Below are 25501 nucleotides of genomic sequence, written 5' to 3'. Positions count from 1 at the left end.
ATGTGCATTCTTGGCCTTAGGCCTAGAACACCCCAACTTTTCAGTTGGGAATTTAATTTTCCCAAGGTGGCTGCCTTCATCAGCTGAATTGCTAATGAGTTCTACACCTGAAATGGCTACCCATTCACTTTGTTTGCTGGGCTCCCTAAGGGCAGACATTTTTTAAGCTTACTGAGATGCCGTCTGTCTACTAATAACTACTAGATAATGTTACTACTTGGCCGATGGAACTGGGTTTTGAAAACAAGTAAAAAGTTGCAGTGGCTCTTGGAGATTAAAGCAAAGTGCATGTTGCCACTGTGTTGAGGTCTTGCAGGGGGCTGTGGGAATGTAGCAGCAAAGGCAAGCTTGGTGTGAGATTGTGCTTAGGCTTGTTGTGGATGTATGTCCAGGAAATTAGATGAGAGCACAGCTGCAAGACCGAACATTTAGACTTTTTCTTCCACCAGCTTGTAAAATTGTTCAAGAATTGCAGTTATGTTGAGGTTCTATTAATGAGAATGACTAATACAGAATCGGAACTGGCCGTTCTGTTTTCCTTTTTCATTAAAGAGATTTCTTTTGGACTCTGGGCCTATGGACCTTTCCAATTTGCACCACACACCGTAGTAAACACAACTGTCTTCCAATCAGAATTGTTCCTCATGTACTCGAGGGTGGAGTTTGGAAGCAGCTGGCCTGTGATTGGGCAGATTTTCATTCAGTTCCGTTTAAGATGTTTTCAGGCACGCTTGGTTTTGAGTAATGCATAGCAGGGCGCCCCCTGTTAAGGATGAGTAATCGAGGATTGAGTGAATGAGTTTCTAAAGTGATTGAAAACATGCTTCTCAATTTTAGGCTTCAGTAATGTTCTTTTTCTAAATACTTTTTGATCCAGAAATCCTTCTAAATATAACACTGGTCATTTTAATGAAACCTTTTCTGGAAAGCAACCTCAAAGCCATGTGCTAACTCAAGATGACATGAAAAAAGGAAACCCAGAGTCTTCTTGATTGGGGGCTGTTTTGTTGAGGATGACAAAGGTGGCATTATTGCCAGCAATCTATGCTGACAAGTAACTACTGCGGTTTTTTAGCCAAAGAAGAAAAAACTTCCTTATCTCCTCACCCCCCTGCTTGGAATAGTAGTTTTTTCATTCAGAATACAATTGTATGCTTGCAAAATTTAAAAAAAAAAATCTTGTTGCAAAATAAATCCAGTGGGTTTTATTCCTTCTCTAGTTATTTCCTAACCCAGTGTGACTTTCTGTTCCATGTGAGTTGTCGAGACCTTGACTGTCACATATGTAGCCTTCATGTGTTTTCTTTTTTATTGTTATAAAAGTAAAATATCACATGTAGGTATCTACAACAATCTCCATCCTCCACTAGCACACCCTTAGCAAAGAAATAAAAGTTGGTTTTGTTCATGGTTCTTAATAATATAGGTATCGTGAAAACATCTGTATATTAGGGTGTTCAGTATCATTAGCACATAGCATCATTTTGTTCAGTGTTTTCAGCTGCATTGTTTAACATGTACCATGGGCATCAATATGTATAGATTTTACCCATCGATTATAGTAAATATCCATAGAATGTCCTGTAATGTACTCAGTCATTTCTCCTTTTCAGGTTCTTTAAAGACTTTTTTTACACTGCAAATTGTTGCCATTTATATACGTGAACATACCTGTACATGTATCTTCATGTAATTCAAGGTTTGTTTCTGTAGTTTAGCCGTCCATGAGTGGGTTTAATAGGATAAGAAGATACTGCTGGTTCTTTTCCAGTAAGATTGTAGCATTTTTTTTTAAGATTTATTTATTTGTTTTTACAAAGTCAGATATACTGAGAGGAGGAGAGACAGAGAGGAAGACCTTCCGTCTGATGATTCACTCCCCAAGTGAACACGACAGCCAGTGCGCTGATCTGAAGCCAGGAACCAGGAACCTCCTCCAGGTCTCCCACGCCGGAGTAGGGTCCCAAGTCTTTGGGCCGACCTCAACTGCTTTCCCAGGCCACAAGCAGGGAGCTGGATGGGAAGTGGAGCTGCCGGAATTAGAACCAGTGCCCATATGGGATCCCGGTGGGTTCAAGGCAAGGACTTTAGCTGCTAGGCCATGCTGCTGGGCCTAGATTGTAGCATTTTTTAAAAAAGATTTATTTATTTTCATTACAAAGTCAGATATACAGAGAGGAGCAGAGACGGAGAGGAAGATCTTCCATCTGATGATTCACTCCCCAAGTGACCCCAACTGCTGGTGCTGTGCCGATCCGGAGCCAGGATCCAGGAACTTCCTCCAGTACTCCCACGCAGGTGCAGGGTCCTAAGCCATTGGGCTGTCCTCGACTTCTTTCCCAGGCCACAAGCAGGGAGCTGAATGGGAAGTGGAGCTGCCAGGATTAGAACCCCGGCACCCATATGAGATCCTGGCATGTTCAAGGCAAGGACTTTAGCCACTAGGCAACTCTGCTGGGCACAGATTGTAGCATTTCATACTCACGTGTGTAGTTCAGTTTCCCTTCACTGTTGCACTAACTAGCAGTATTAGTCCCTAATTTTTGTTTAAAAAAAAAAAAACATTATTTTTGGGCCCGGCGGCGTGGCCTAGCAGCCAAAGTCCTCGCCTTGAAATCGCTAGAATCCCATATGGGCACCAGTTCTAATCCTGGCAGCTCCACTTCCCATCCAGCTCCCTGCTTGTGGCCTGAGAAGGCAGTGGAGCACAGCCCAATACTTTGGGACCATGCACCCGTGTGTGGGAGACCTGAAGGAGGTTCCTGGCTCCTAGCTTCAGATCAGCACAGCAGCAGCGGTTGGGGTCACTTGGGGAGTGAAGCATCGGATGGAAGATCTTCCTGTCTGTCTCTCCTCCTCTCTGTATATCTGACTTTGTAATGAAAATAAATATATCTTTATTACAAAAACATTATTTTCATGACTACCAGCCTTTTTGTGCATGTGTGTGTGTGTGTGTGTGTGTGTGTGTATTGGCCTTTTTACATTTCTTTTGTTACTTGTTTTTGCATCTCTCCTGCCCATTAAAAAATGAAAGTTGTCACTTTGTGTAAGTCTTGTTAATGAACTTATTTACTTGTCTAGTATGTTGCAACTGATTTCTCTTGTTGCTTGACTATTTGTTGCTTTATCACGTGGAAAAATAAAATCAGAATTATCTGTCTTTAAATTTGTATTTATTTTATGTATTTGAAAGGCAGCAAGGGGGAGATCTCTCTCATCTTCTGGTTCCCTCCCAAGTGCTGACCACAGCCAGGTTTGAGAAGTCAAAGTCAAGGCCTGGAACTTCATCCTGTGCTCCCTTGTCGAAGGCAGGGCCCACGTACTTGTGCCATCACCTGCTCATTTGCAGGGAGCAGGAACGGAGAGTGGGGCCAGTGTTTTAATTCAGACATTCAGAGAGGGATAAATATTATTAAAATTTTTTATCTAATATTTTCATTTATTTATCTTTGTCCTTGCCCATTTGGAGTATTTTTGTAGTTGGCGTGTTTAGATAGGGGATCAAAGTTTTTTCCTGTTGAGTAATTGTGGCAGCTGCAAATTCTATTAACTACACCATCTTTTTCTTGCTGTACAGTAGAATTAAATCATGCTGTAAATGTAGCACCGATTTGTTTTGAATGTGCAATTCAAAACAAACATCTAGAACTTGTAAGAGGAGTGAAAACACATCGGTCTTATTTTCTTTCTCTTTGTCTCTCTCTCAGTCTTTCATCTTTGTCTCAAGGAAAGATGGATTGTAAAATACTTCTTTCCTTTGATTCAAGATAATGCAGTAATTGGAGCTGTGTCCAGGCTAGTGCCATGTTTCTTCTTTCTGGAAGTCTTCCAAGAGGAGTGAAAGTTTATCTGCCTTGTTTTTTTACTCCTCCCTCACTTTCCTGTTTTGTTTCGGGGAAGAGTAGGTAGGTAGATAGAATACCCATCTCTTTTTACTGTTTCTAGCTAACGCAATAATTACTGCCAGGTCCTAGGTAGTAACTTATTTCTAATATATGTTCAAGTGTTATTTATTCCCTACTTATATTCAAATTTTGAATTTTTATCTGTGATTGAAATGGGAGTTTGTGGTTTTTATTTATTTAGTTTGTGGCTTTTAAAAAGTGTTTTTCCTCATCTTCTTACAGTGGGGAAGTTAAATAAAAATAGGAATGATACTATATCTTATACTCTTGTATATTAAAGTAAACTGAATATGACTTGTTGGTCAGTCTACAGCTTTGAGAGTTTTCAATAAAAATGAGTTTGTATTTGCTTGAAGATAATAATATCCACTGTTTAATTGTGAACCCAACCATATACACATACACTTGTGTGGATCATACTGAGCCCGGTGGCATGGCCTAGCAGCTAAAGTCTTTGCCTTGAATGCTCCAGGATCCCATATGGGTACCAGTTCTAATTCCGGCAGCTCTACTTCCCATCCAGCTTCCTGATTGTGGCCTGGGAAAGCAGTTAAGGACGACCCAATGCTTTGGGATCCTGCACCCGTGTGGAGACCTGAAGGAGGTTCCTGGCTCCTGGCTTTGAATCGGCACAGTACCAACCATTGTGGTCACTTGGGAAGTGAGTGAATCATCGGATGGAAGATCTTCCACTGTCTGCCTCCTCTCTGTATATCTGACTTTGTAATAAAAATAAAAAAATAAATCTTAAAAAAAAAAGTGGATCATACTGCAGAAATCCTGAACTGTGGTCACATGTTTTCAGGCACTTCTGTGTTTTGTACAGTTCACTTTAAAAAAAATACCTGTGTGCTTCTGTGTACATGACTTCTAGTAGCTCTATTTTATTTATTTATTTATTTATTTAAAGATCTATATTTTTTTATTGGAAAAGCAGATTTACAAAGGAGAAACACAAAGTTCTGTCTGCTGATTCACTCCCTAAATGGCCACAATGGCCAGAACTGAGCCAATCTGAAGTCAGGAGCCTGGAGCTTCTTCCAATCTCCCACATGGATGCAGGGTCCCAGTGCTTTAGGTCGTCCTCCACTGCTTTCCCAGGCCACAAACAGGGAGCTGGTTGAGAAGAGGAGCAACTGGGACATGATTCAGCACCCAAATGGGATCTGGGCACATGCTAGGCTAGGATTTAGCTGCTGAGGCATCATGCCAGGCCCTAAAAGGCAGATTTACAGAGAAAGAGATTTTCCATCTGCTAGTTTACTCAGCAAATGGCCTTAGTGGCTGGAGTTGAGCTCATCCAAAGTCAGGAACTAGGAGCTTCCTCTTAGTTTCCCAATGGGTCCAGGGCCCAAGAACTTGATCTGTCCTCTGCTGCCATTGGCAGGGAGCTTGATTGGAAGTAGAGCAGCCAGAACTAGAACTGGCACCCAAGTGATATGCTGGTATTGCTGTGAGAGGATTAGCCTGTTGAGTGTTGTGCTGACCCTATTTTTATTTTATTTTTGGTATTTTTAAAAATTTATTTGCAAAGGAGAATGACAGAGGGAGAGACAAAGTCATACTCCGAATGGCTCCACAACCATGTTTGGGCCAAGCTGAAGTTAGGAACCAGGAACCTCATCCTGGTCTTCCACATGGGTGACAGGGGCCCAGGCACTTGGCCGTCCTCCACTGCCTTTCCAGGTGTGTGAGCAGGGAGCTGGATTGTGGAGTAGCTTGCTTTTTATCTGGGATTCTAATGTCAAAAGGGGTGGCTTAATCGTTACCACAAAGCCAGCTCCATTTAATGTGCCTCTGTTTTCTGATTGTTTCAGGGCTTTGTGGTGGTCACATTATACACCACTGAGTTTATCCAGTATTGTCTTCCTTTACAATGCAATTGGATATTTCTTTAATTACCAGTTTTCTTCCTAACAGACTTGTTTCATGGAACTTGTGCCTGCTGAGGGCTTTTTCTCTCCTTTGATGCTCACTTGCCTGGGTCTCATCCCCAACTTGTGCTGGTTCATTTAAAAGTTCCACTTGAACTATCAGATTGAAAATGGTGTGTAAGAAATATTTTCTTGTTTGTGTTGGTTTTCTCGGTAACAGATGGAATATGTCCCTATAGGCTTTCCATGAGGCCTGTGGTATACTACACCTTTCGTTGCTTTTCAGGTCTCCGCTACCTTTGATAGGTTGATGGTTTTGAAGCCCTCCACCCAGCATTCCCATTGCTAAAGGGTCTTTCAGCCTTATTCTGTTGAGGATGAGACCTGCCTGATTGTTTGATAGCGGCTCAAGTAGTCTGACTTGTCTTGATTATGATTTTGCAAGGAAAGCAACACCATTGTTTTAGTGATTTCAGAAGTAATCAGGCTCTAGAGAACTATTTCACTAACCAAGTTCCCTAGAGATCGATTGTAAGTCTACATGTGAAATTATTAACGTACAAGGGGAGGTATACCTGTCCAGAAGTGTTCTGCTCCTGTTCTGCTCAAGAGACGGAGCCAGACAAGGTACACTGGGTATTGCCAAAAGGATATTTTCAGCCATCAGCCCTTGACTGGAGGTCCTCCACTGGCCTGCTTCTTTCTGACCTCCATTGTCTTCTTGTCCTGTTGCTATCAGTATTGTCAATCATCAAAATCTCATAAGGAGGCAAGAGAAGTTACCTGTTCTTCAAGCCCAGTTATCCTAGGGGCTTTGGCCCCTGTAAAGCCTTTTTAAATCCCCAGAACATTGTTTTTGTTCTTTGCTCCTTTAGTAATCTTTGGGAATTTTTATCACAGTGTTTCTTTTGAAAGATATATAACAAGATATTAGCTTGCTTTATCTCTTCTACAAATTTTAAGTTCAAGGATATGTTCATTTTTGTAACACTGTTTCAAAAAACCTTCCCTGACTATTCTATTTAAAACAATAGAATACTTAGATGTCTAAGTGGCTAGCATTCACTTCTTTTTTATTGTGGAATTTCTACTCTGTAGCCTTCTGTTACAATAAGGTGTTTATAATTTTAATGATTTTTTTTTAAAACATTCCTATTGACATGGACTCACTGTTAATATTTTTTGTCTTAATATTGTTGGGATCTAATTGAGAACCTTAATCCAAAGGCCCCTATCCCTTGGCTTTTGTGATTTACATCTGCTTGGTTTTCTTATATTGAAAACCTTTGACATATTGGTTTCCTGATTCTGAAGTAATGTATGCATGTCATAAAATGTGGAAATTGTTTTTTAAAGATTTGTTTATTTTTATTAGAAAGTCAGATTTACAGAGAAGGAAATACAAAGAGAAAGATCTTCTGTTTGCTGGTTCTCTCCCCAAGCAGCCACCACAGCCTGAGCTGATCCTATCTGAAGCCAGGAGCTTCTTCTGGGTCTCCCACGTGGGTGCAGGGTCCCAAGGTGTTGGGCCATCCTCCACTACTTTCCAAGACCATGAGCAGGGAGCTGGATGGGTTGTGGAGCAGCAGGGTATCATGGTACATGAAAGGTGAGGATTTAGCCACCAGGCTGTCTGTCTGACCCATCTCAGGATCTTGATTCCAGGTTCTGGCTCATATACACCCTGGGTGGCAGAGTGGTGATGACTTAAGTGATTGGATTCCTGATTGATTTGCTAACTTCTAACTATGTGCCTGGCCTTTATCTGTTTTGGATAACTCTTTCCCTGTGTCTGCCTCTTAAAAATAGGAAAATTAGTATTAAGAAATAGGAGTTTGGGCCTGATGATGTTGCCTAGCAGCTTAAGTCCTCGCCTTGAACACACCGGGATCCCATATGGACACCGGTTCTAATCCCAGAAGTTCCACTTCCCATCCAGCTCCCTGATTGTGACCTGGGAAAGTAGTTGAGGACGGCCCAGTGCTTTGGGACCCTGCACCCATGTGGGAGACCTGGAGAAGGTTCCTGGCTCCTGGCTCCGGATCAGCACAGCACCAGCAGTTGGGGTCACTTGGGGAGTGAATCATTGGACGGAAGATCTTCCTCTCTCTCTCTCTTCCTCTCTTTATATCTGACTATGTAATGAAAATAAATAAATCTTAAAAAAAAGAAATAGGGGTTTGGCACTGTGATATTGTGGATAAAATCGCCACCTGTGGTGCTGACATCCAGTTAGAATACCTTCTTGGATCCTCCAGTGTCTGTTCCACTTCCCGTCTTACTCCCAGAAAATAGCCTGGGAAAGCAGCACAAGATGGTTCCAGTGTTAGGACCTCTGCATCCCCATGGGAGACCTGAGGACACTGCCATCTCCAGGCTTCAGCAACCATGTGGGGAGTGGACCAGCTGATAGATTAAATGCGTTCTCTCTCTCTCTGGATTTCAAATTTTATAAAAAATAACATTTTTATTTGAAAGGCAGATTTATAGAAAGAGAAATCTTTCTACATACATCACTTTAGTAACTAAAATAAAAATATTAAATGCTCTGTCCGAATATTTTAAAAATTGAGTAGTTTGTTCCTCATTTTTTTAGAAGTTGTTTCAAATTTGGGGTTTTATCAGTAATACTGAAAAGGGACATTTTTGTGAATAAAATCCTTTCTGTGCTTTGGGTTATTTCTTAGCATTAAACTCTAAGATTCTTGACATGTAGAAAATTTTTTTTCTCTTTTTTTTTTAAAGATTTATTTTTATTATTTTTATTTGAAAATGAGATATACAGAGAGGAAGAGAGACACGGAAGAAAATCTTCCATCCACTGATTCACTCCCCAAGCACACGCAATGGCCAGATCTGAGCCAATCCGAAGCCAGGAGCCCAGAGCCTCTTTCGGGTCTCCCACGCAGGGTTCCTAGGCTTTGGGTCGTCCTTCACTGCTTTCCCAGGCCACAAGCAGGGAGCTGGATGGGAAGCAGGGCTGCCGGGACTAAAACTGGTGCTTGCAAGGTTATAACTTTAGCTGGTAGGCTACTGGGCCCAGGATGTAAAGTTGAATCTTTATGATTCTACAGGTTCTCCTCCCAGTAGTTCTCAAATACTTCATATTTAATTTATTCAGGGTATTTGAAATTTGGGGAGGGGTGGGGGATGCGTAACTATTAGGTAGTTCCCTTTAAAAATAAAAGAACCATAAGACCTAGTGGCTGGATTCCTCGCCTTGCACCAGGATACCTTGTGGGCGCCTCCCGTTTAGCTCCCTGCCAGTGGCCTGGGAGGGCAGTTGGGGACGGCCCAGGGCCTTGGGACCCTGTGCCCACGTTGGGGATACACAGGTGGGGTCTGGGTTCCTTGCTGTGGGGTCCTGGCTCCGGTCTCATGGCTTTGGATCATCTCAGCTCTGACCATCGCAGCCACTTGCAGGGTGATTCATTGGACAGAGTATCTTCCTCTGTCTTTCCTCCTCTCTGTGTATCTGATTTTCCAATAAAAAAAACAAATCTTAAAACAATTAAAAGAACCATTAAACAAAAATATCTTTTGCTAGCAATAACCTAGCCATGTTTCATTTCCCACTTTGTTGTTGAGACCAAACCCTTGAGAAAGACCCAGCCTCTTACCTGTCTCTTAGCCCAAGGTGTCCTTGCCTGTCTTTTAGGATTAACCTAACTTAACAAAAGGAATTCACTGATTTGCAACAGTAGTGCAGCTGGCCCTGCAAAATCCTGATCACTGAACTTAAGAAGTTGTTTGCTTCTCCAATTGAGAAAACCTTGTTGGCTTGTTTTGTCTAGAGGGGTTTTGTTCAAGCGAATTCCAGCATTGAGGTGGAATGTAAGCCGCACCCAGAGCAACTGCAGCCTGCCTGGCCATCGTGAAAGTTCTCAGAAGACCATGGTTTTACTGGCCAAGCAAAGGAAGACCACAAGCATCACTGACCAAACATGAAGTTGGACACAAGCTTATCAAGCACTCTAGAGCCCCAACTTCACTCCATATAACTCTCCAAACACCTGGGAAATTAAGCCTGGATTCTTTCTCTGTGCTTTGCAAATAAATACCTGGTTTTTTTTCTACCACACAAATGTCAGTGATTGACTTTCTGCCTGTCTTGCAATTGGTCTCAGTTTGGGGCGGTTCCACAGCACAGTTTTCAAAGTGATTTGTAATAGAGGTCATATATTGTTTAGATTGTAGCAAGGAAAATTAAGAAAGTTTATAAATCCTCTTAGGGAAAAAAAAAAGATGATCTCTTTATTGCTTTAGAACCTTTTCCATCTCTCTCTCTTTTTTTTTTTTCCATTTAATTTATTTGAGAGACAGATAGGTATAAAGCTCTTATCTAGTAGTTTACTCTCCGAAGGCTCATATCATTTGGAAAGTGGCTAGACCAAAACCCAGAGGCCAGAATTCAGCCAAACTCTCCTCCACCTGCGTCTTCCCTCCTGGCAGGAACCCAATTACTTGAGTTTACTGCTGAAAGCTAGATGGGACAGAAACCTAACCGGTATGCCTAACTGCTTGCTCTCTTTTCAGTGTATTAGATTATTGCTGCTTTTCGCTTAACATTTTATTTATTTTTAAATTTATTTTTGTTGAAAAGGCGGATTTTACATAGAGAAAGGAAGAGATCTTCTATCTGCCAAACTAGGCTTATTGGCTGGAGCTCAGCTGACCCAAAGCTAGGGGCTTCTTCCAGGTCTCCCACATGAGTGCAGGATCCTCAGGCTTTGGGCCATCCTCCACTGTTTTCCCAGATCACAAGCAGATAGCTGGATTCGAAGTGGGGCAGCTGGAATACAAACCAGTGCCTATAGAGGATGCTTGTGCTTGCAGACAGAGCATTAGCCAGTTGAGCTATTACACCAGCCTCTGGATTGTTATTGCTTTGTAACTGGTGTCCCAGTTTCTTCCTCCATCATTTTCCATTCTGATTCCAAAATTAATTCTTTCCTCTTAAAAAAAAAAAGTGTTGTGGAGCAGGCATTTAGCACAGTTGTTACCCACATTCCACAGAGGAAAGTCTGTCTTGAATCCAACCTCTGTTTCCAACTCCAGGTTCCTGTTAATATACTTTTTTGTTAGCAGCAGGGGATGGCTTAAGTATCTGGGTTACTGTCACCCATTCAGGAAGTCCAGATTGAGTTCTGGACTTCAACTTGACTTAGACCTGGCTATCGCTGGCATTTGAGAGTGATGGAAAATTGATCTCTGTCTTTTGCCTTTCAAATAAATAATCAGACATTTATTTTAAGGTGTCTAGCAATGATGGACTGCTTTCTAAGATTGCATATACTCCCTAATGTTCAAATACACATGAAAATCCAACAAGCAAACGTGTTGCTGATCAAACAAGGCAACTTTGCCAACCAATTTCACTTTATTATTAACATGCCACGCAGAACTTGCTTACATACTAGCTTCTCTCAAACCAGTTGATGTGTTTCCATGTTTCTCTACTGCTGTACCTGCTAGGAAGTCTTTCCCTCATTTCCTTGCCAAAATCTAGGTTGTTCTTGAAGTCCCAACTTGTTTACTGCTAGTTCTTGTGAAACTAGTCCCAAGAAAGATGCCTTGTTGAGTATAGAATGCTCATATCTCTATTATTTCTCCTGTACAAAGATCTATACTAAATTCTGTACTTCTCTTGGCTCAGGTAGGGTATGGATCACTCCAGTAAAGTTTTACCTTACTTGTTTGATATTTTTGGACCTGGCAAATTCTGCATATGTAAGAGATACTCTAGTTTTGTTGAATGAATGGATACATGAGTAATCTTACTATTTTTAGTAAGAATGACCTTGTAAAGAGACAGAATCCCAACTAATGATTAATCGGCAGGCATGATGTCCTAGATTTTCAGATTATTGCCATACAGTTTTATCAAGCATAATATGATTTTGTTTATTTCAGAAGCTGATGGACAGAAATCTCCCATCTGCTGGTTCACTTCCCATTAGGCACAGTAGTCAGGGCTGAGCCAGGCCAAAGTCAGGAACCAGAAACTCTCTCTGGGCCTCCAGCAGGGAATAAAATCAAGAGCAGAGTCAAGGCTCGAGCCCAGGCAGGAATCTGTTGGTGTTTAATTAATTTAGACCAAATGCCAGTTTTTAATGAACTTATTTTAGTGTCACTTAAATTTTTTTTACTATTTTTTTCTTTATTTTTGATAATCTTTACATAGCTAATTACGGCACAAAGGTTCAAGGGCTACAGGAAAGTGGGTAAGACTATTATTTCCTCATCTTTTTTCGTGTATCTGGGGTAAAGGCAGAGGTAGAGGAAGAAACCTCACCCAGTCTCCCTGTCACTTAGATTAAATCACTGTAGATCACTGTAGAGCATAAAAACAATTTTTAAATCCAAGAATGTTTAAAAAAAGATTTATTGATTTTTATTGGGAAGTCATATTTACAGAGAGAAGGAGAGACAAAGACAAAGATCTTCCATCCGCTGGTTCACTCCCCAAGTGGCTGCAACTGCCAAAGCTGAGCTGATCTAAAGCCAGGAGCCAGGAGCTACTTCTGGGTCTCCTATGTAAGTGCAGGGTCCCATGGCTTTGGGCCATTCTTGACTGCTTTTCCAGGCCACAGTCAGGGACCTGGATGGGAAGTGGAGCAGCCAGGATTAGAACAAGCACCCATATGGAATCCTAGCTCATACAAGGCAAGGACTTTTAGCCATTGGGCTACCACGGCAAGCTCCACAAAGCAAGAATTTTATACTAACTTTCCTTAATGAATCAAATTCATTATGCCTGATCCTTGGGTTCTAAGTGTAGCACATTTCATATTATTTGCTACCTTTACTCCAGTAGTAGACATGTAATCAGACTTTAAAAAATTATCTCGGGCCCAGTGGCGTGGCCCAGCGGCTAAAGTCCTTGCCTGGTATGCGCCAGGATCCCATATGGGCACTGATTCTAATCCCAGCAGCTCCACTTCCCATCCAGCTCCTTGATTGTGGCCGGGAAAAGCAATCAAGAATGGCCCAAAGCCATGGGACTCTGTACCCACATGGGAGACCTGGAAGAAGTTCCTGGCTCCAGATCAGCGCAGCACCAGCAATTGGGGTCACTTGGGAAGTGAATCATTGGATGGAAGGTCTTCATCTCTGTCTCTCCTTCTCTCTCTATATCTGACTTTGTAATAAAAATAAATAAATCTTTTTAAAAAATTATCTCGAAGTATTTTAATCCTATTCCAATTTCCAACCAATTTTGAGTTTCCAACTCAGTCTGACTACTACCATTGATATTAATTTATATATTTCCTCTCTATCCCATTGACTGCACAAATACCATTTTAAGATTTTTGTATTCTGTGTGCTACAATTTGAAATGCATATTTACTTAATATGTTCTAATTCCTTCTAGTTCTTTACTGGGCAAGTGAAGTAGAGTGCTAGAGCCAGTGTTCCTTACTGTTGGGAAAGCATATTTACATGTATCTACATTGCATATCACCCTTAGAACAAATTCATATCACTAGCCTGGAGTTATTGCTTCATCTCACAATGTAGAGAATGTGTTTGTCAAGTTGAAACATTTAATTCCATATCCTTTGCCCAGGCAAGTTAAAAGATAATTGCTTTTAAATTAGGTGAAATTTGGCTCCTAAATATTTCACTTTTCCCTGATATTTTCAGATATATAATAGGATTTTAGTTCTAGCTTTTTAAATTTTAAAGTTCATATTATACAAAATAAAAGTTATTACCACTGTAGCACAGTAAACAAATTTCAGTGTTGATGTTGGCAGTATAGAGTTAGACACACACACATTGATTTTTATAAAGTGGTTGGAAGACTAGAGTAACAGCATAATTTCTGGACATTGTCTTAATGCTTGGGAAAATAATGTGTCATTCAGAGTCAGATCCAGTTAGTATTGAACCACTACACTGTTTTTCATTGCTGACAGTGTCTACTAACAGTTTATTTTTTTAAAAGATTTATTTATTTTTATTGCAAAAGAATATATAGAGGAAGAGAGAGAGGATGGAAGCTCTTCCATCTGATGATTCACTCCCCAAGTGACCCCAACGGCAGTGCTCTGCCTACCCGAAGCCAGGAGCCAGGAACCACCTCCAGGTCTCCCACACGGTTACAGGATCCCAAGACTTTGGGCTGTCTTTGACTGCCTTCCCAGACCACAATCAGGGGAGTTTGCAATCAAATATGTCAGTGTAGACATTTACTGCCTGTTTAAATTTCCCTATTTTTTTAACTTCCATTGTGATTTTCTGTTGTAGCTTACTTGACTCTGATTTTTTTTAAGATTGATTTTTTTTTTTTATTGGAAAGTCAGATATACATAGAGGAAGAGAGGAAAATAGGAAGATCTTCCATCCTTTGATTCATTCCCCAAGCGGCCAAAACAGCCAGTTAAACCAATCTGAAGCCAGGAGCCAGGAGCTTCTTCCAGGTCTTCCACACAGGTGCAACATCCAGGCAGTGTTCCAGGCTTTGAGCCATACTCGACTGCTTTTCCAGGCCACAGTCAGGGAGCTGGATGGGAAGTGGAGGAGTCAGGATTAGAACAAGCACCCATATGGAATCCCAGGACGTCTAAGGTGAGGATGTTAGCCACTAAGCCGTCGCATGTGGCCCAGTTGCTGCACTTGGCCCAGTTGCTACACTTCTGATCCAGTTTCCTGCTAAGGTGTCTGGGAAGGTAGTAGATGATGGCTCAAATGCTTCCTAGCAACGTTAGACACACAAGGGAGACTGGGATGGAGTTTTTGGCTCCTGTCTTGGCCAAGTCTCTGCTGCTGGCAGCATTTTGGGGAGTCAGCCAATGAATGGAAGATCTGCTTTTTTCTCCCCTTTCAAATAAATTTTGTAAATATTTATTTTATTTATTTGATTGGCAGAATGACAAAGAGAAGGGGAAAAACAGATAAAGAGATCACACCCCGAGTGGCTGACTTCTGCTGTAGCAGAAAACAGCAACTCCATCTTGGCTCCTACATGAGTAGCAGCAGGCCCAAGCCACCTTCTCCTGCCTTCCTGGGCACATTAGCAGGGAGCTGGATCTGAGGCAGAAAAGCCAAGACTTGAATTGGTGCTCCAATGTGGGATGCTGGATTCACAAATGACACCTTAATTTATTGTGCTACATCACTGCCCCTCAAATAAACACTTTTTTTTTTAATAAATGATTTTTTTAAGATTTATTTTTATTGGAAAGGCAGATAGAGAGAGAGTAAGATCTTCCATCCAGTGATTCACTCCCCAAGTGACTGCAATGGCTGGAACTGAGGCAATCTGAAGCCTCTTCTAGGTCTCCCACACGGGTGCAGGGTCCCAAGGCTTTGTGCTGTCCTCAACTGCTTTTCCAGGCCACAGGTAGGGAACTGAATGGGAAATGGAGCTGCTGGGATTAGAACCGGTGCCCATATGGGATCCCGGCCGTGTTCAAGGCGAGGACTTTAACCACTACTCTATCGTGCTGGGCCCAAATAAACACATTTTAAAAAAAGATTTATTTCTATGGGAAGGCAGATTTTACAAACAGAAGGAGAGGCAAAGGAAAGATCTTCCATCTGCTGGTTGACTCTCCACTTGGCCACAATTGCTGGAGCTAAGCTGATGTGAAGCCAGGAGCCTGGAGCCTCTACCCAGTCTCCCACAAGGGTATAGGGTCCCAAGGCCTTGAGTTTTCCTCCACTGCTTTCCAGGCTGCAGTTAGGGAGCTGGAAGGGAAGTGGAGCAGCTGGGATACAAACTGGTGCCCATATGGAATCCTGGCTCATGCAAGACAAGGAGTTAGCCAGTAGGCTACTGCGCCAGGCCCTATACTGACATCTTTTAAAGAGCGTGAGTCAGCAGAATTTTTCCTAATCCATTATCAAAGCGGGGATTTATGTTTATATGTTAGAGTATAGTATTTTTCAATGTAATTTCAAACTGTTTATCTCTCTTTATTTCAGATCTTTGTAGAATTTGATGGCTGCAACTGGAAGCAGCACTCCTGGGTTAAAGTTCATGCTGAAGAAGTTATTGCCCTTCTACTAGAAGGGTCACTCGTATGGGCACCTCGCAAAGATCCAGTCCTTCTCCAGGACACTCGAGTGTCCGTTGCACAGTGGCCAGCCCTGGTAAGTAGCTTTTATTAGTTAGGAACATTTTTAAGCTTTACTCAGATAACTTTGATGTTTACCCAGTAGCTGAGTTCTGGAATTTTCAAAGCTGCTTGTACTTTAGTCATGATACGTTTATTCTGATGTCACCAAAGAAAAATTTAGTAAACTATCTTTTCTTATTTGTAATAGATAATATTTTTTACTTTTCATCTCTAAAACTTTTTTCATTATTAGTATTCATACCAAAGTGGTTTTTGTTTTGTTTTTTTAAGATTTACTTATATTTATTTAGGGACAGAGTTACAGAAAGAAAGATCTTTCAACTGTTAGTTCATACCCCAAGTAGCCATATAGGCCAAAGCTGAGCCAACCGAAAGCCTGGAGCCAGGAGCTTCTTCAGGTCTCTCATGGGTGCAGGGATGCAAGGAATTGAGCCATTCTCCTCTGCTTTCCCAGGCCATTAGGAAGAAGCTGGATCAAAAGTGGAGCAGCTAGGAATTGAACCAATCCCCGTGTGAGATCCTGGCACCCACAGGAAGATTTATTTATTGAAAAGATGGATTTAGAGAGAAGTTGAGACAGAGAGAGAAAGATCTTCCATCCTCTGCTCACTTCCCAGGAACCACAACAGCCTGAACTGAGCTGAACCAGAGCCAGGAGCCAGGTGCTTCTTTTGTGTTTCATAGGTGCAGGGTTCCAAGGCTTTGGGCCATCCTCCACTGCTTTCCCAGGCCACAAGCAGGGAGTTGGATGGGAAGTGGAGCTGCTGGGATTAGAACCGGCGTCCATTTCAAACTATTAAAACAGTGTTTATAGGGGCCCGGCGGCGTGGCCTAGCAGCTTAAGTCCTCGCCTTGAACGCTCCTGGGATCCCAAATGGGCGCCGGTTCTAATCCCAGCAGCTCCACTCCCCATCCAGCTCCCTGCTTGTGGCTTGGGAAAGCAGTCGAGGATGGCCCAAAGCTTTGGAACCCTGTACCCATATGGGAGACCTGGAAGAAGTTCCTGGATCCTGGCTCCGGATCGGCATAGCATCAGCCGTTGCGCTCACTTGGAGAGTGAATCATCAGACGGAAGATCTTCATCTCTGTCTCTCCTCCTCTCTGTGTATCTGACTTTCCAATAAATAAATAGATCTTTAAAAAAAAAAAACAGTGTTTATAATACACAGAGTTTTGAGTTATTATATTTGGCTTTATGAAGTGAGATGAAAGTGCTATAAAATTTTTTTTTTTTAAAGATTTATTTTTATTATTTTTCTATTGGAAAGGTGGATATACAGAGAGGAGAGAGAGAGAGAGGAAGATCTTCCTTCCGATGATTCACTCCCCAAGTGAGCCGCAACGGGCCGATACTATGCTGATCCGAAGCCAGGAGCCTCTTCCGGGTCTCCCACGCGGGTGCAGGGTCCCAAAGCTTTGGGCCGTCCTCGACTGCCTTCCCGGGCCACAGGCAGGGAGCTGGAAGGGAAGCGGGGCTGCCGGGATTAGAACCAGCGCCCATATGGGATCCCGGGCGTGCAAGGCGAGGACCTTTAACCACTTGCGCCACCGCGCCGGGCCCAGTGCTATAAAATTTAATTCAAAATTATCCAGCTTCAATCCTACTAGCAAACTTTAAGCTTAAAAAACTCTTCTTTTAAGAAACTTTATTCTTCCCTGGTGCTTTTCAAAACAAAATTTTTTTTAATATATTGGCTTTGTCTTCTTTCATTTGTTATTAAGCCACTTTCCAATTGAACCTTTTGTAGTACCTCTTTTTATTTAGGAAATAATAGGAACTCACAAATGCTTATTTATACCAGTGATAATTTTTGTTTACTATAATTACTATTTTGTGTTTTTTGTTTATTTACTTATATTTGTTTAAAAGGCTTAGACTTTCCACCCATGGATTTACTCCCTTGTGCTTGCATCAGCCAGAGCTGTGCCAGGTTTAAGGCTGAAGTTTAGAGCTTTATCTGGGTTTCCCCTGTGGTGGCACAGAGTCAGGTTGTTGAGCCATCATCTGCGGCCTCCCAGAATGCGCATTACCAGGAAGTTGGATGGGAAGTGGAGGAGCCGGGACTCAGGCCAGGCACCCTGCAAAGGCATGCTGACAGTCTGCCATAGCACTAGCCCCAGCAGTGTACTTCCTTATTGTGAAAAAAAAAAATTTTAAGATTTATTTATTTTTATTGGAAAGTCAGATATGTAAAGAGAGGAGGAGAGACAGGATTATCTTCCGTCCAATGATTCACTCCCCAGGTGACCGCAACAGTGGTGCTGCACCAATCCGAAGCCAGGAGCCTTTTTGGATCTCCCACGCAGGTGCAGGGTCCCAAGACTTTGGGCCATTCTTGGCTGCTTTTGCAAGCCACAAGCAAGGAGCTGGGTGGGAAGCGGGGTGCCAGGATTAGGACTGGCGCCTATATGGGATATTGGTGCGTGCCAGGCAAGAACTTCAGCCACTAGGTCACAGTGCCAGGCCCTATTCTGAAAATTTACTAAAGCTTGGATCTCATAAAACCTGGCAAGATCAGTCAAATAGCTAGGAAGAATTTGTAGTTATTTACTATTGTTTTTCAGCCATAAGAGGATATTGAGTTTGCTTGTATGAAGGGCAGCTGCTTGGAAATGTTTCCAAGAACATAGGCTTTAGCTTATTTCTAGTTATTGGGATGAAAGATTTAATAATATTAGTAGTAGTTGATTTCTCTAAAGTAGAGAAGTTTAGTTTGATTGGTATACATTTTCATTTCTAAGTACTAATCAATTTCTTGTCATTAAACCTCACAGACTTTCACTCCCCTAGTAGATAAGCTAGGTGTGGGGTCTGTGGTTCCAGTTGAATACCTTCTGGATCGAGAGCTTCGATTCTTATCGGATGCTAGTGGCTTGCATCTATTCCAGGTACTTAACACTTGCTTTAGCTGTGAGCATATTTACCTCTTTGCTTATTTCCTTTTTGATATGAGTAATTCCTGTTTTCATTCAACACTTCTTTAGTTCCTCCAATAAATTCTCCTGATCCTTTTAAATTTTTATTTCTCCTGAAAAGTTCAAATGGTGACTGAAGCTTCTTTCTTATTCTATACACCTGCACCACACCCTAAAACCACTCAAGACTTAAGATCACACTGCTAAGAGTCTTCAAGGAGGTTGCTTTCCTGAGATGGCTCTTCTGTAACTTGAGTCTGCGGGGCCTCCGTTTACATTAGGTGACAAGTGCCTGGATGTTTTGAGCTAGTTCCAAGCAGCATTAAGTAGTGAATGATTACAAAAAGGGCAAATCTAGTTGAGACAAGGAAAGGGATAAGTTAGTAGTTTAAACAAACTAATATCTCAGTTGCAATTTCTGAATTAGAGATACTATTTATCTTTTTCTTATAAGAGTTGCTACTGAAGTTTAAAAAATGGATTCCCAAAGCCCAGTGTTATTTTCTCAGATGCTTTCTCTGATGTTTTGGTGATGATTTCCTAGCTTGTTTGCCCATATTCTCATGATTAAATCAATATGAGAGGCACTGTCCTGAATGTTTATTTTGTATATGATTTCTCAATATCTTTAATATGCTATTCCATGTAGCAAGGCTCTAAGCCTAATGATCTTGTCACCCTTCATTTTTGCAATGCTTCTCATGAGAATGGAGTCCTACAGACATTCTTAAAAATGTTGATAAAAAGCTCCTTAGGGTATGGTTTTCTCACCTACTATTTACTTTAATATTCAGTTTGAGTTTTTTCATCTTTACCAGATGGGAACAGAGAGTGAACAGCAGATTCTATTCGAACATGCTGCACTGAGAGAAGCGGTTAATGCTTTGATCAGTGACCAAAAGCTACAAGAGATATTCAGCCGAGGTAAGAACAGGTAATCTTCTATCCTCAAACACTGACTAACATGTATGGCCAATGCTGAGTATAGAATGGGGCATCGTGCAACTTTCAGCATTTGTATTTCTTTGTGTTGAAGGAGGGAGGAGTTATCTCCAATTGGCTACATTTCTAAAATAGACTTAAAAATAGAATTTCACTCAGACCAGTGCATCTTTTTCCTTTCCATTCTGATTTCATACAGTTTTGTTGTGAGTTTATGTTGTTTCTTTTATTCCTTTCTTTTAAAATTTATTTTTATTTGAAAGGCAGGCTTCAGGAATCCTGCATCCACCGGTTTACTCCTTACATGGCCTCAACAGCCAGGGTTGAGCCAGTCTGAAGCCAGTAGCCAGAATCTTCTTCAGGGTCTCCCAGAAATTTAGGCCATCCTCCACTGCTTTTTCAGTTCGTACAAAGGGAACTGGATTGGAGCAGTTGGGACATGAAAGGTGCCTATATGGATGCTGCCATTGCAAGTGGGAGATTAGCCTTTTTTTTTTTTTTAAGATTTATTTTATTATTTTTATTGGAAAGGCAGATATACAGAGAGGAGAGACAGAGAGGAAGATCTTCCATCCGATGATTCACTCCCCAAGTGAGCGCAACGGCTGGTCCAAAGCCAGGAGCCTCTTCCGGGTCTCCCGCGCGGGTGCAGGGTCCCAAAGCTTTGGGCTGTCCTCGACTGCCCTCCCACCCCAGGAGGAAGGGAGCTGGATGGGAAGCAGGGCTGCCGGGATTAGAACTGGCACCCATATGGGATCCCGGGTGTGCAAGGCAAGGACCTTAACCACTGTGCTGGGCCCGAGATTAGCCTTTTGAGCCACCTGGCCAGCCCCTGAGTTTATAATATGGTTTTTTTTTAATTTTTTTAAAAATATTTTGTAGAAATATAGTATGCACACAAAGAAATGTACGTAAATAATGAGTTATTTTGTCATCTATTCACACTTATAGCCAACACCCAAGTTAATAATAAAGTATTGGAAGCCTGGCATGACAGCTCAATGGTTGACTTCCTGCCTTGCAACCTCTAGAATCCCATATAGCTGCTGGTTTGTGTCCTGTTGCTCTATTTCCCATCCAGCTACCCGCTTGTGGCCTGGGACAGCAATAGAGGATGGTCCAGTCCTCACTGTTCCCCTCCCATTTCTTTTTGTGTGTGTGAAGTAAGAATGTATCATCATTTACATGGTATAATTCAGTGAAGCACTATTTCTAACTATATACTGAGTGATTTGATATCCAGATTATTTTTATAATCCATATAGTAACAACCACATGTAAGAGAAAGCATGATATTTGTTCTCTGGAGTTTTTCATTTTTATTGTACTATTCTATTTTATTGTACTATTCTAGCCAATTGGAGATAATTGGTCTTAGTTCTCTTTTGTCAAAATAAGCACAAATAGGTAAGAGTTAGAAAAATGACCTGTTGAAGTAGGGTATCAGAATAAAATGATGTTTAATAGTTTAGGAAAGGTATGGACAAAGAAAGAATGAGGAAAAATTGGTAACAGAAATGAAAATTGAGTGGAAAGGAGAGGTAGGAGAATGTACGTAAGCATGTATAGAAAAATTAGGGAAGCTTAATTATAGCCCTGAGAAAGAATAAACTGAACTGGTAATGATTTAGCTTATAATCTAAAATGTTTAGAGATATGTGGGATAGAAAAACTACCTTCCTTTGCAGGGCAGCTGAAATTGCAGGATAAGATTACCTGCTGGTAAAGTAGTATCTGTGAAACTCTGTTCCTAGGAAGACAGGTGCTATATTTGTTGTGGCTATTATTAGTACAGAGGCCATAAAGCTCATAAAACGAACTCTTTACCCACTGTTATTAAAAGCTCAGCGTGTTAGCCTAGTGGCTAAAGTTCTCGCTTTGCTTATGCTGGTTCTAATCCCAGCAGCCCCACTTCCCACCCAGCTCCCTGCTTGTGGCCTGGGAAAGCAGTGGAGGACGGCCCAAAGCTTTGGGACCCTGCACCCGCGTGGGAGACCTGGAAGAAGTTCCTGGATCCTGGCTTTGGATCGGCGTAGCACCGGCCATTGCAGCCACTTGGGGAATGAATCAACAGAAGAAACATCTTTCCTTCTGACTTTCCTCCTCTCTGTATATCTGACTTCCAAATAAAATTTTTAAAAATAATAAAATCTTGGGCCCGGCGCGGTGGCGCAAGTGGTTAAGTCCTCGCCTTGCACGCCCAGGATCCCATATGGGCGCTGGTTCTAATCCCAGCAGCCCTGCTTCCCTTCCAGCTCCCTGCCTGTGGCCCGGGAAAGCAGTTGAGGACGGCCCAAAGCTTTGGGACCCTGCACCCGCGTGGGAGACCCGGAAGAGGCTCCTGGCTTCGGATCGGCATAGTATCGGCCCGTTGCGCTCACTTGGGGAGTGAATCATCGGACGGAAGATCTTCCTCTCTGTATCTCCTCTCTGTATATCCGCCTTTCCAATAAAAAATAATAAAAATAAATCTTTAAAAAAAAAAATAATAATAATAAAATCTTTTTTAAAAAACTCAGAAGAATTTAATTGTTTTTTTTTTAAGACTTACTTTTATTATTTTGTTTATTGGAAAGGCGGATATACAGAGAGGAGAGACAGAGAGGAAGATCTTCCGTCCAATGATTCACTCCCCAAGTGAGCGCAACGGCCGATGCTATGCTGGTCCGAAGCCAGGAGCCTCTTCCGGGTCTCCCACAGGGGTGCAGGGTCCCAAAGTGAGCGCAACGGCCGATGCTATGCCGGTCCGAAGCCAGGAGCCTCTTCCGGGTCTCCCACAGGGGTGCAGGGTCCCGAAGCTTTGGGCTGTCCTCGACTGCTTTCCCGGGCCACAGGCAGGGAGCTGGATGGGAAGCGGGGCTGCCAGGATTAGAACCGGCGCCCATATGGGATCCCTGGGGCGTTCAAGGCAAGGACCTTAACCACTTGCACCACCGCGCCGGGCCCAGCAGAATTTAATTGTGATATAGCATTCCTGTAGTCATTTAGCATATTAATACATTCAGCTTAGTAGTCTTCCACTTTTTTCAACGTGTCACATATCCATGCTGTCTGTAGTTTTTTGTTGTTGTTAAGATTTAGTTATTTCTATTATTGGAAAGTCAGATATATAAAGAGGAGGAGAGACAGAGAGGAAGATCTTCCATCCACTTATTTACCTCCCAAGTGGCTACAATGGCCAGAGCTGAGCCAATCGGAAGCCAGGAGCTTTTCCCAGGTCTCCCACTTGAGGGTGGAGGAGAGTTCAGGGTCTCAAGGCTTTGGGCTGTCCTCAACTGCTTTTCCAGGACTCAAGCAGGGAGCTGGATAGGAAGCAGGGCTTCCGGGATTAGAACCAGTGCCCATATGGGATCCTGGTGCTTGCAAGGTGAGGACTTTAGCCCTAGGTTACTGCACCAGATTTCCTGTCTATACTTATTAGTTACCTTTCTCTTTTTCTGTTAACCTCCAAAATTAGAAGAGTAAGGAATGGTGGATTCAGGGGCATCTGGGTTTCTAAGAATCTTCAAATAAATGAAGAACTTACAGAGATCGCTCAGAAAAACTAGTTGACTATTTATTTAGCTCTTTCAAGAGATCTGAAGGGGGAAATGTTTATATCATATAGTTTTCCTTCTACTTTTAGAAACAGTTATGAAGTGTAATTTAGGCAAAAATATTCAAAACTGACTAATCTTTTCTTTAGGTCCTTATAGTGTTCAAGGTTACAGAGTGAAAGTATACCAGCCAGAGGGGGAAGAAGGATGGCTGTATGGTGTTATAGGCCATCAAGACTCCCTCACCCGTCTTATGGATGTGTCTATAACTAAGGTGAGGCTCTGTCATTGCATCTGGTCCACCGGTTGCACTGAAGAGGGTGGATTAGGGACCAAGCATTTCTTTACCTGTAAGAAGACTTCAGTCCCTTCCCTGGCTGTATCACTTTATGATTATATGGTTCTGAGAAAGGCTGTTCAACTTAACCCCACTGTTTCATCTGTAAATTGGAGATAATTATGTAAAATTCGCACTGACCTCATGGTACTTCTTTGTGGACTAAGCTAATGTATTCAATAATTGTTTGAAATTTGTAAAACAGTATGGAAATATAAGTTTGTGTTAGCATTTTATCATATTCATAAAGGTATAGTAGTTAAATTAGTTAAAAATACTAGTCATCATTTGCTTCTGTAATATATTTTTACCTTTTTTTTTAGTTTATTTTGATTTGAAAGGGGATGTTACAGAGAAAAGGAGACACAGAGAGAGATCTTCCATTATCTGGTTCACTTCCCAAGTGGCTGCTATGGCCAGAACTTCGCTGATTGAAACCCAGGAACCAGGAGCTTTTTCTTGGCCTCCCACATGGAGGCAGGGACCTACAAATTTTGGCCATCCTCCACTGCTTTCCCAGGTCCTAAGCAGGGAGCTTGATAGGAAGTGGAGTAGTTGAGGCACAAACTATGCCGATATGGGATGCTGGACCTTATAGTTGGAGGATTAATCTGTTTAACCACCATGCTAACCCTTTTGTAATGTATTTATACTGCTGTATCGTAAATGTTTAAATAAATCACTTGTTTCCAAAAATAAATAGAGGGTCCCCAGGCCTTTGGCCAATACCTAAGATGATGAGAAGGACACCTGTGTCCCACATTTTGGGACCTGGATTTGGCTCCTGATTCCATTTTGCTGCTAATTTGGACCAAGAAAAATAAACAGCAGTGATTGCTCAAGTAGCTGGATTCCTGTCACCCATGTAGGAGTCTTGGGTTGGTTTCCTGACTCCCAGCTTCACCTCTCCTTTCTCCTGGCTCCTGGTTGTTCCCAGTGTTTGGGGTATGAGCCAGGGGACCTCTCTTTTTCTGTCTCTACCTCTCAGAGAAAAGAAGAAAAAGGGGAGGGGCAAAGAATGTAGCACAGAGAGATAGCTAGAGAATTGTTTAAGAAAATTGTAGGTCAGCTGTCATCACTGTTTTCTTAGGTGCCTTTGCAGGAAGCTGGATTGGAAATTACAGATGGGCCTTAAGCCTGAACTCCAATATAGGACACAGGCATTAACCCACTGTGCCAAATGACTGCCCCTATATTGTGTAGTTATATGGTACACAATTATATAAATCACACATTAGTAACATGTGATCATATACAACACTATATAATTTCTATTTTCCACTTAATTTTATATAGCATATGTAAATGTAGATCTGCCTCATCCTTTTAAGGAGGTGTGTGCTATCCCACTGAATAGATGTATTATAACTAGTTTAATCTACTACTGATCATCATTAAATCATTTTCAGTATTTTGTTTTTCTTTTTTTTCCAGCAAAAAATTCATATTTCCATTTGGCCCACAGTAGTATTTTCATTATTATTGTATAAGCAATATCATAGGAATTTATTTATTACTTATTGGAATAAATTCCTAGCTATCAAATTGTTGATTCAAAGGATATGCATAATGAATTTGATGTTTTTGTCAAATCCACCCCACTGCCCAAAGTTTTTATTCTTTAATAGTACAGTGATGCTTTTAATGCTTGCTGATATGGAAGGTAAAATATATGATTTATGTCTTGGGAAACAAATCATTCAATGTTTTTCTTCCTTTTATCATCTTTTTGCTGTTCTGCTGCTACTGTAGAGTGGTGAGATCAAGTCAGTCGATCCCAGACTGATCCACGTGATGCTGGTGGATACCTCGGCCCCTCAGAGTGAGGTAAGGTACTAGAGAAAGTCTCTGAACAGACTCGTGAGCTTTGCATTGTCATGTCATGTATAGTCCTTACGTG

At 41.8% G+C, this 25501-nt stretch overlaps 1 protein-coding gene across 3 annotated transcripts in view; it reads left to right on the top strand.

The window, feature by feature from the left end:
• The window catches only part of KDM3B (lysine demethylase 3B), a 64757-nt gene that overhangs the window by 7303 nt on the left and 31953 nt on the right, over positions 1–25501 (top strand). For all 3 annotated transcript variants that reach the window (XM_040978867.1, XM_040978696.1, XM_040978774.1), the window contains exons 2-6: positions 15716–15883; positions 18646–18759; positions 19605–19710; positions 23414–23538; positions 25354–25428. In XM_040978867.1, coding sequence (XP_040834801.1) covers positions 15716–15883; positions 18646–18759; positions 19605–19710; positions 23414–23538; positions 25354–25428 — 588 coding nt within the window. The remainder of the gene's footprint in view (positions 1–15715; positions 15884–18645; positions 18760–19604; positions 19711–23413; positions 23539–25353; positions 25429–25501) is intronic.

This window comes from Ochotona curzoniae, unplaced genomic scaffold (genome assembly GCF_017591425.1).
Source record: "Ochotona curzoniae isolate NIBS_2020 unplaced genomic scaffold, NIBS_Ocur_1.0 contig_1, whole genome shotgun sequence".
Lineage (NCBI taxonomy): Eukaryota > Metazoa > Chordata > Mammalia > Lagomorpha > Ochotonidae > Ochotona > Ochotona curzoniae.
This window is presented reverse-complemented; position numbering and strand designations above follow the sequence as displayed.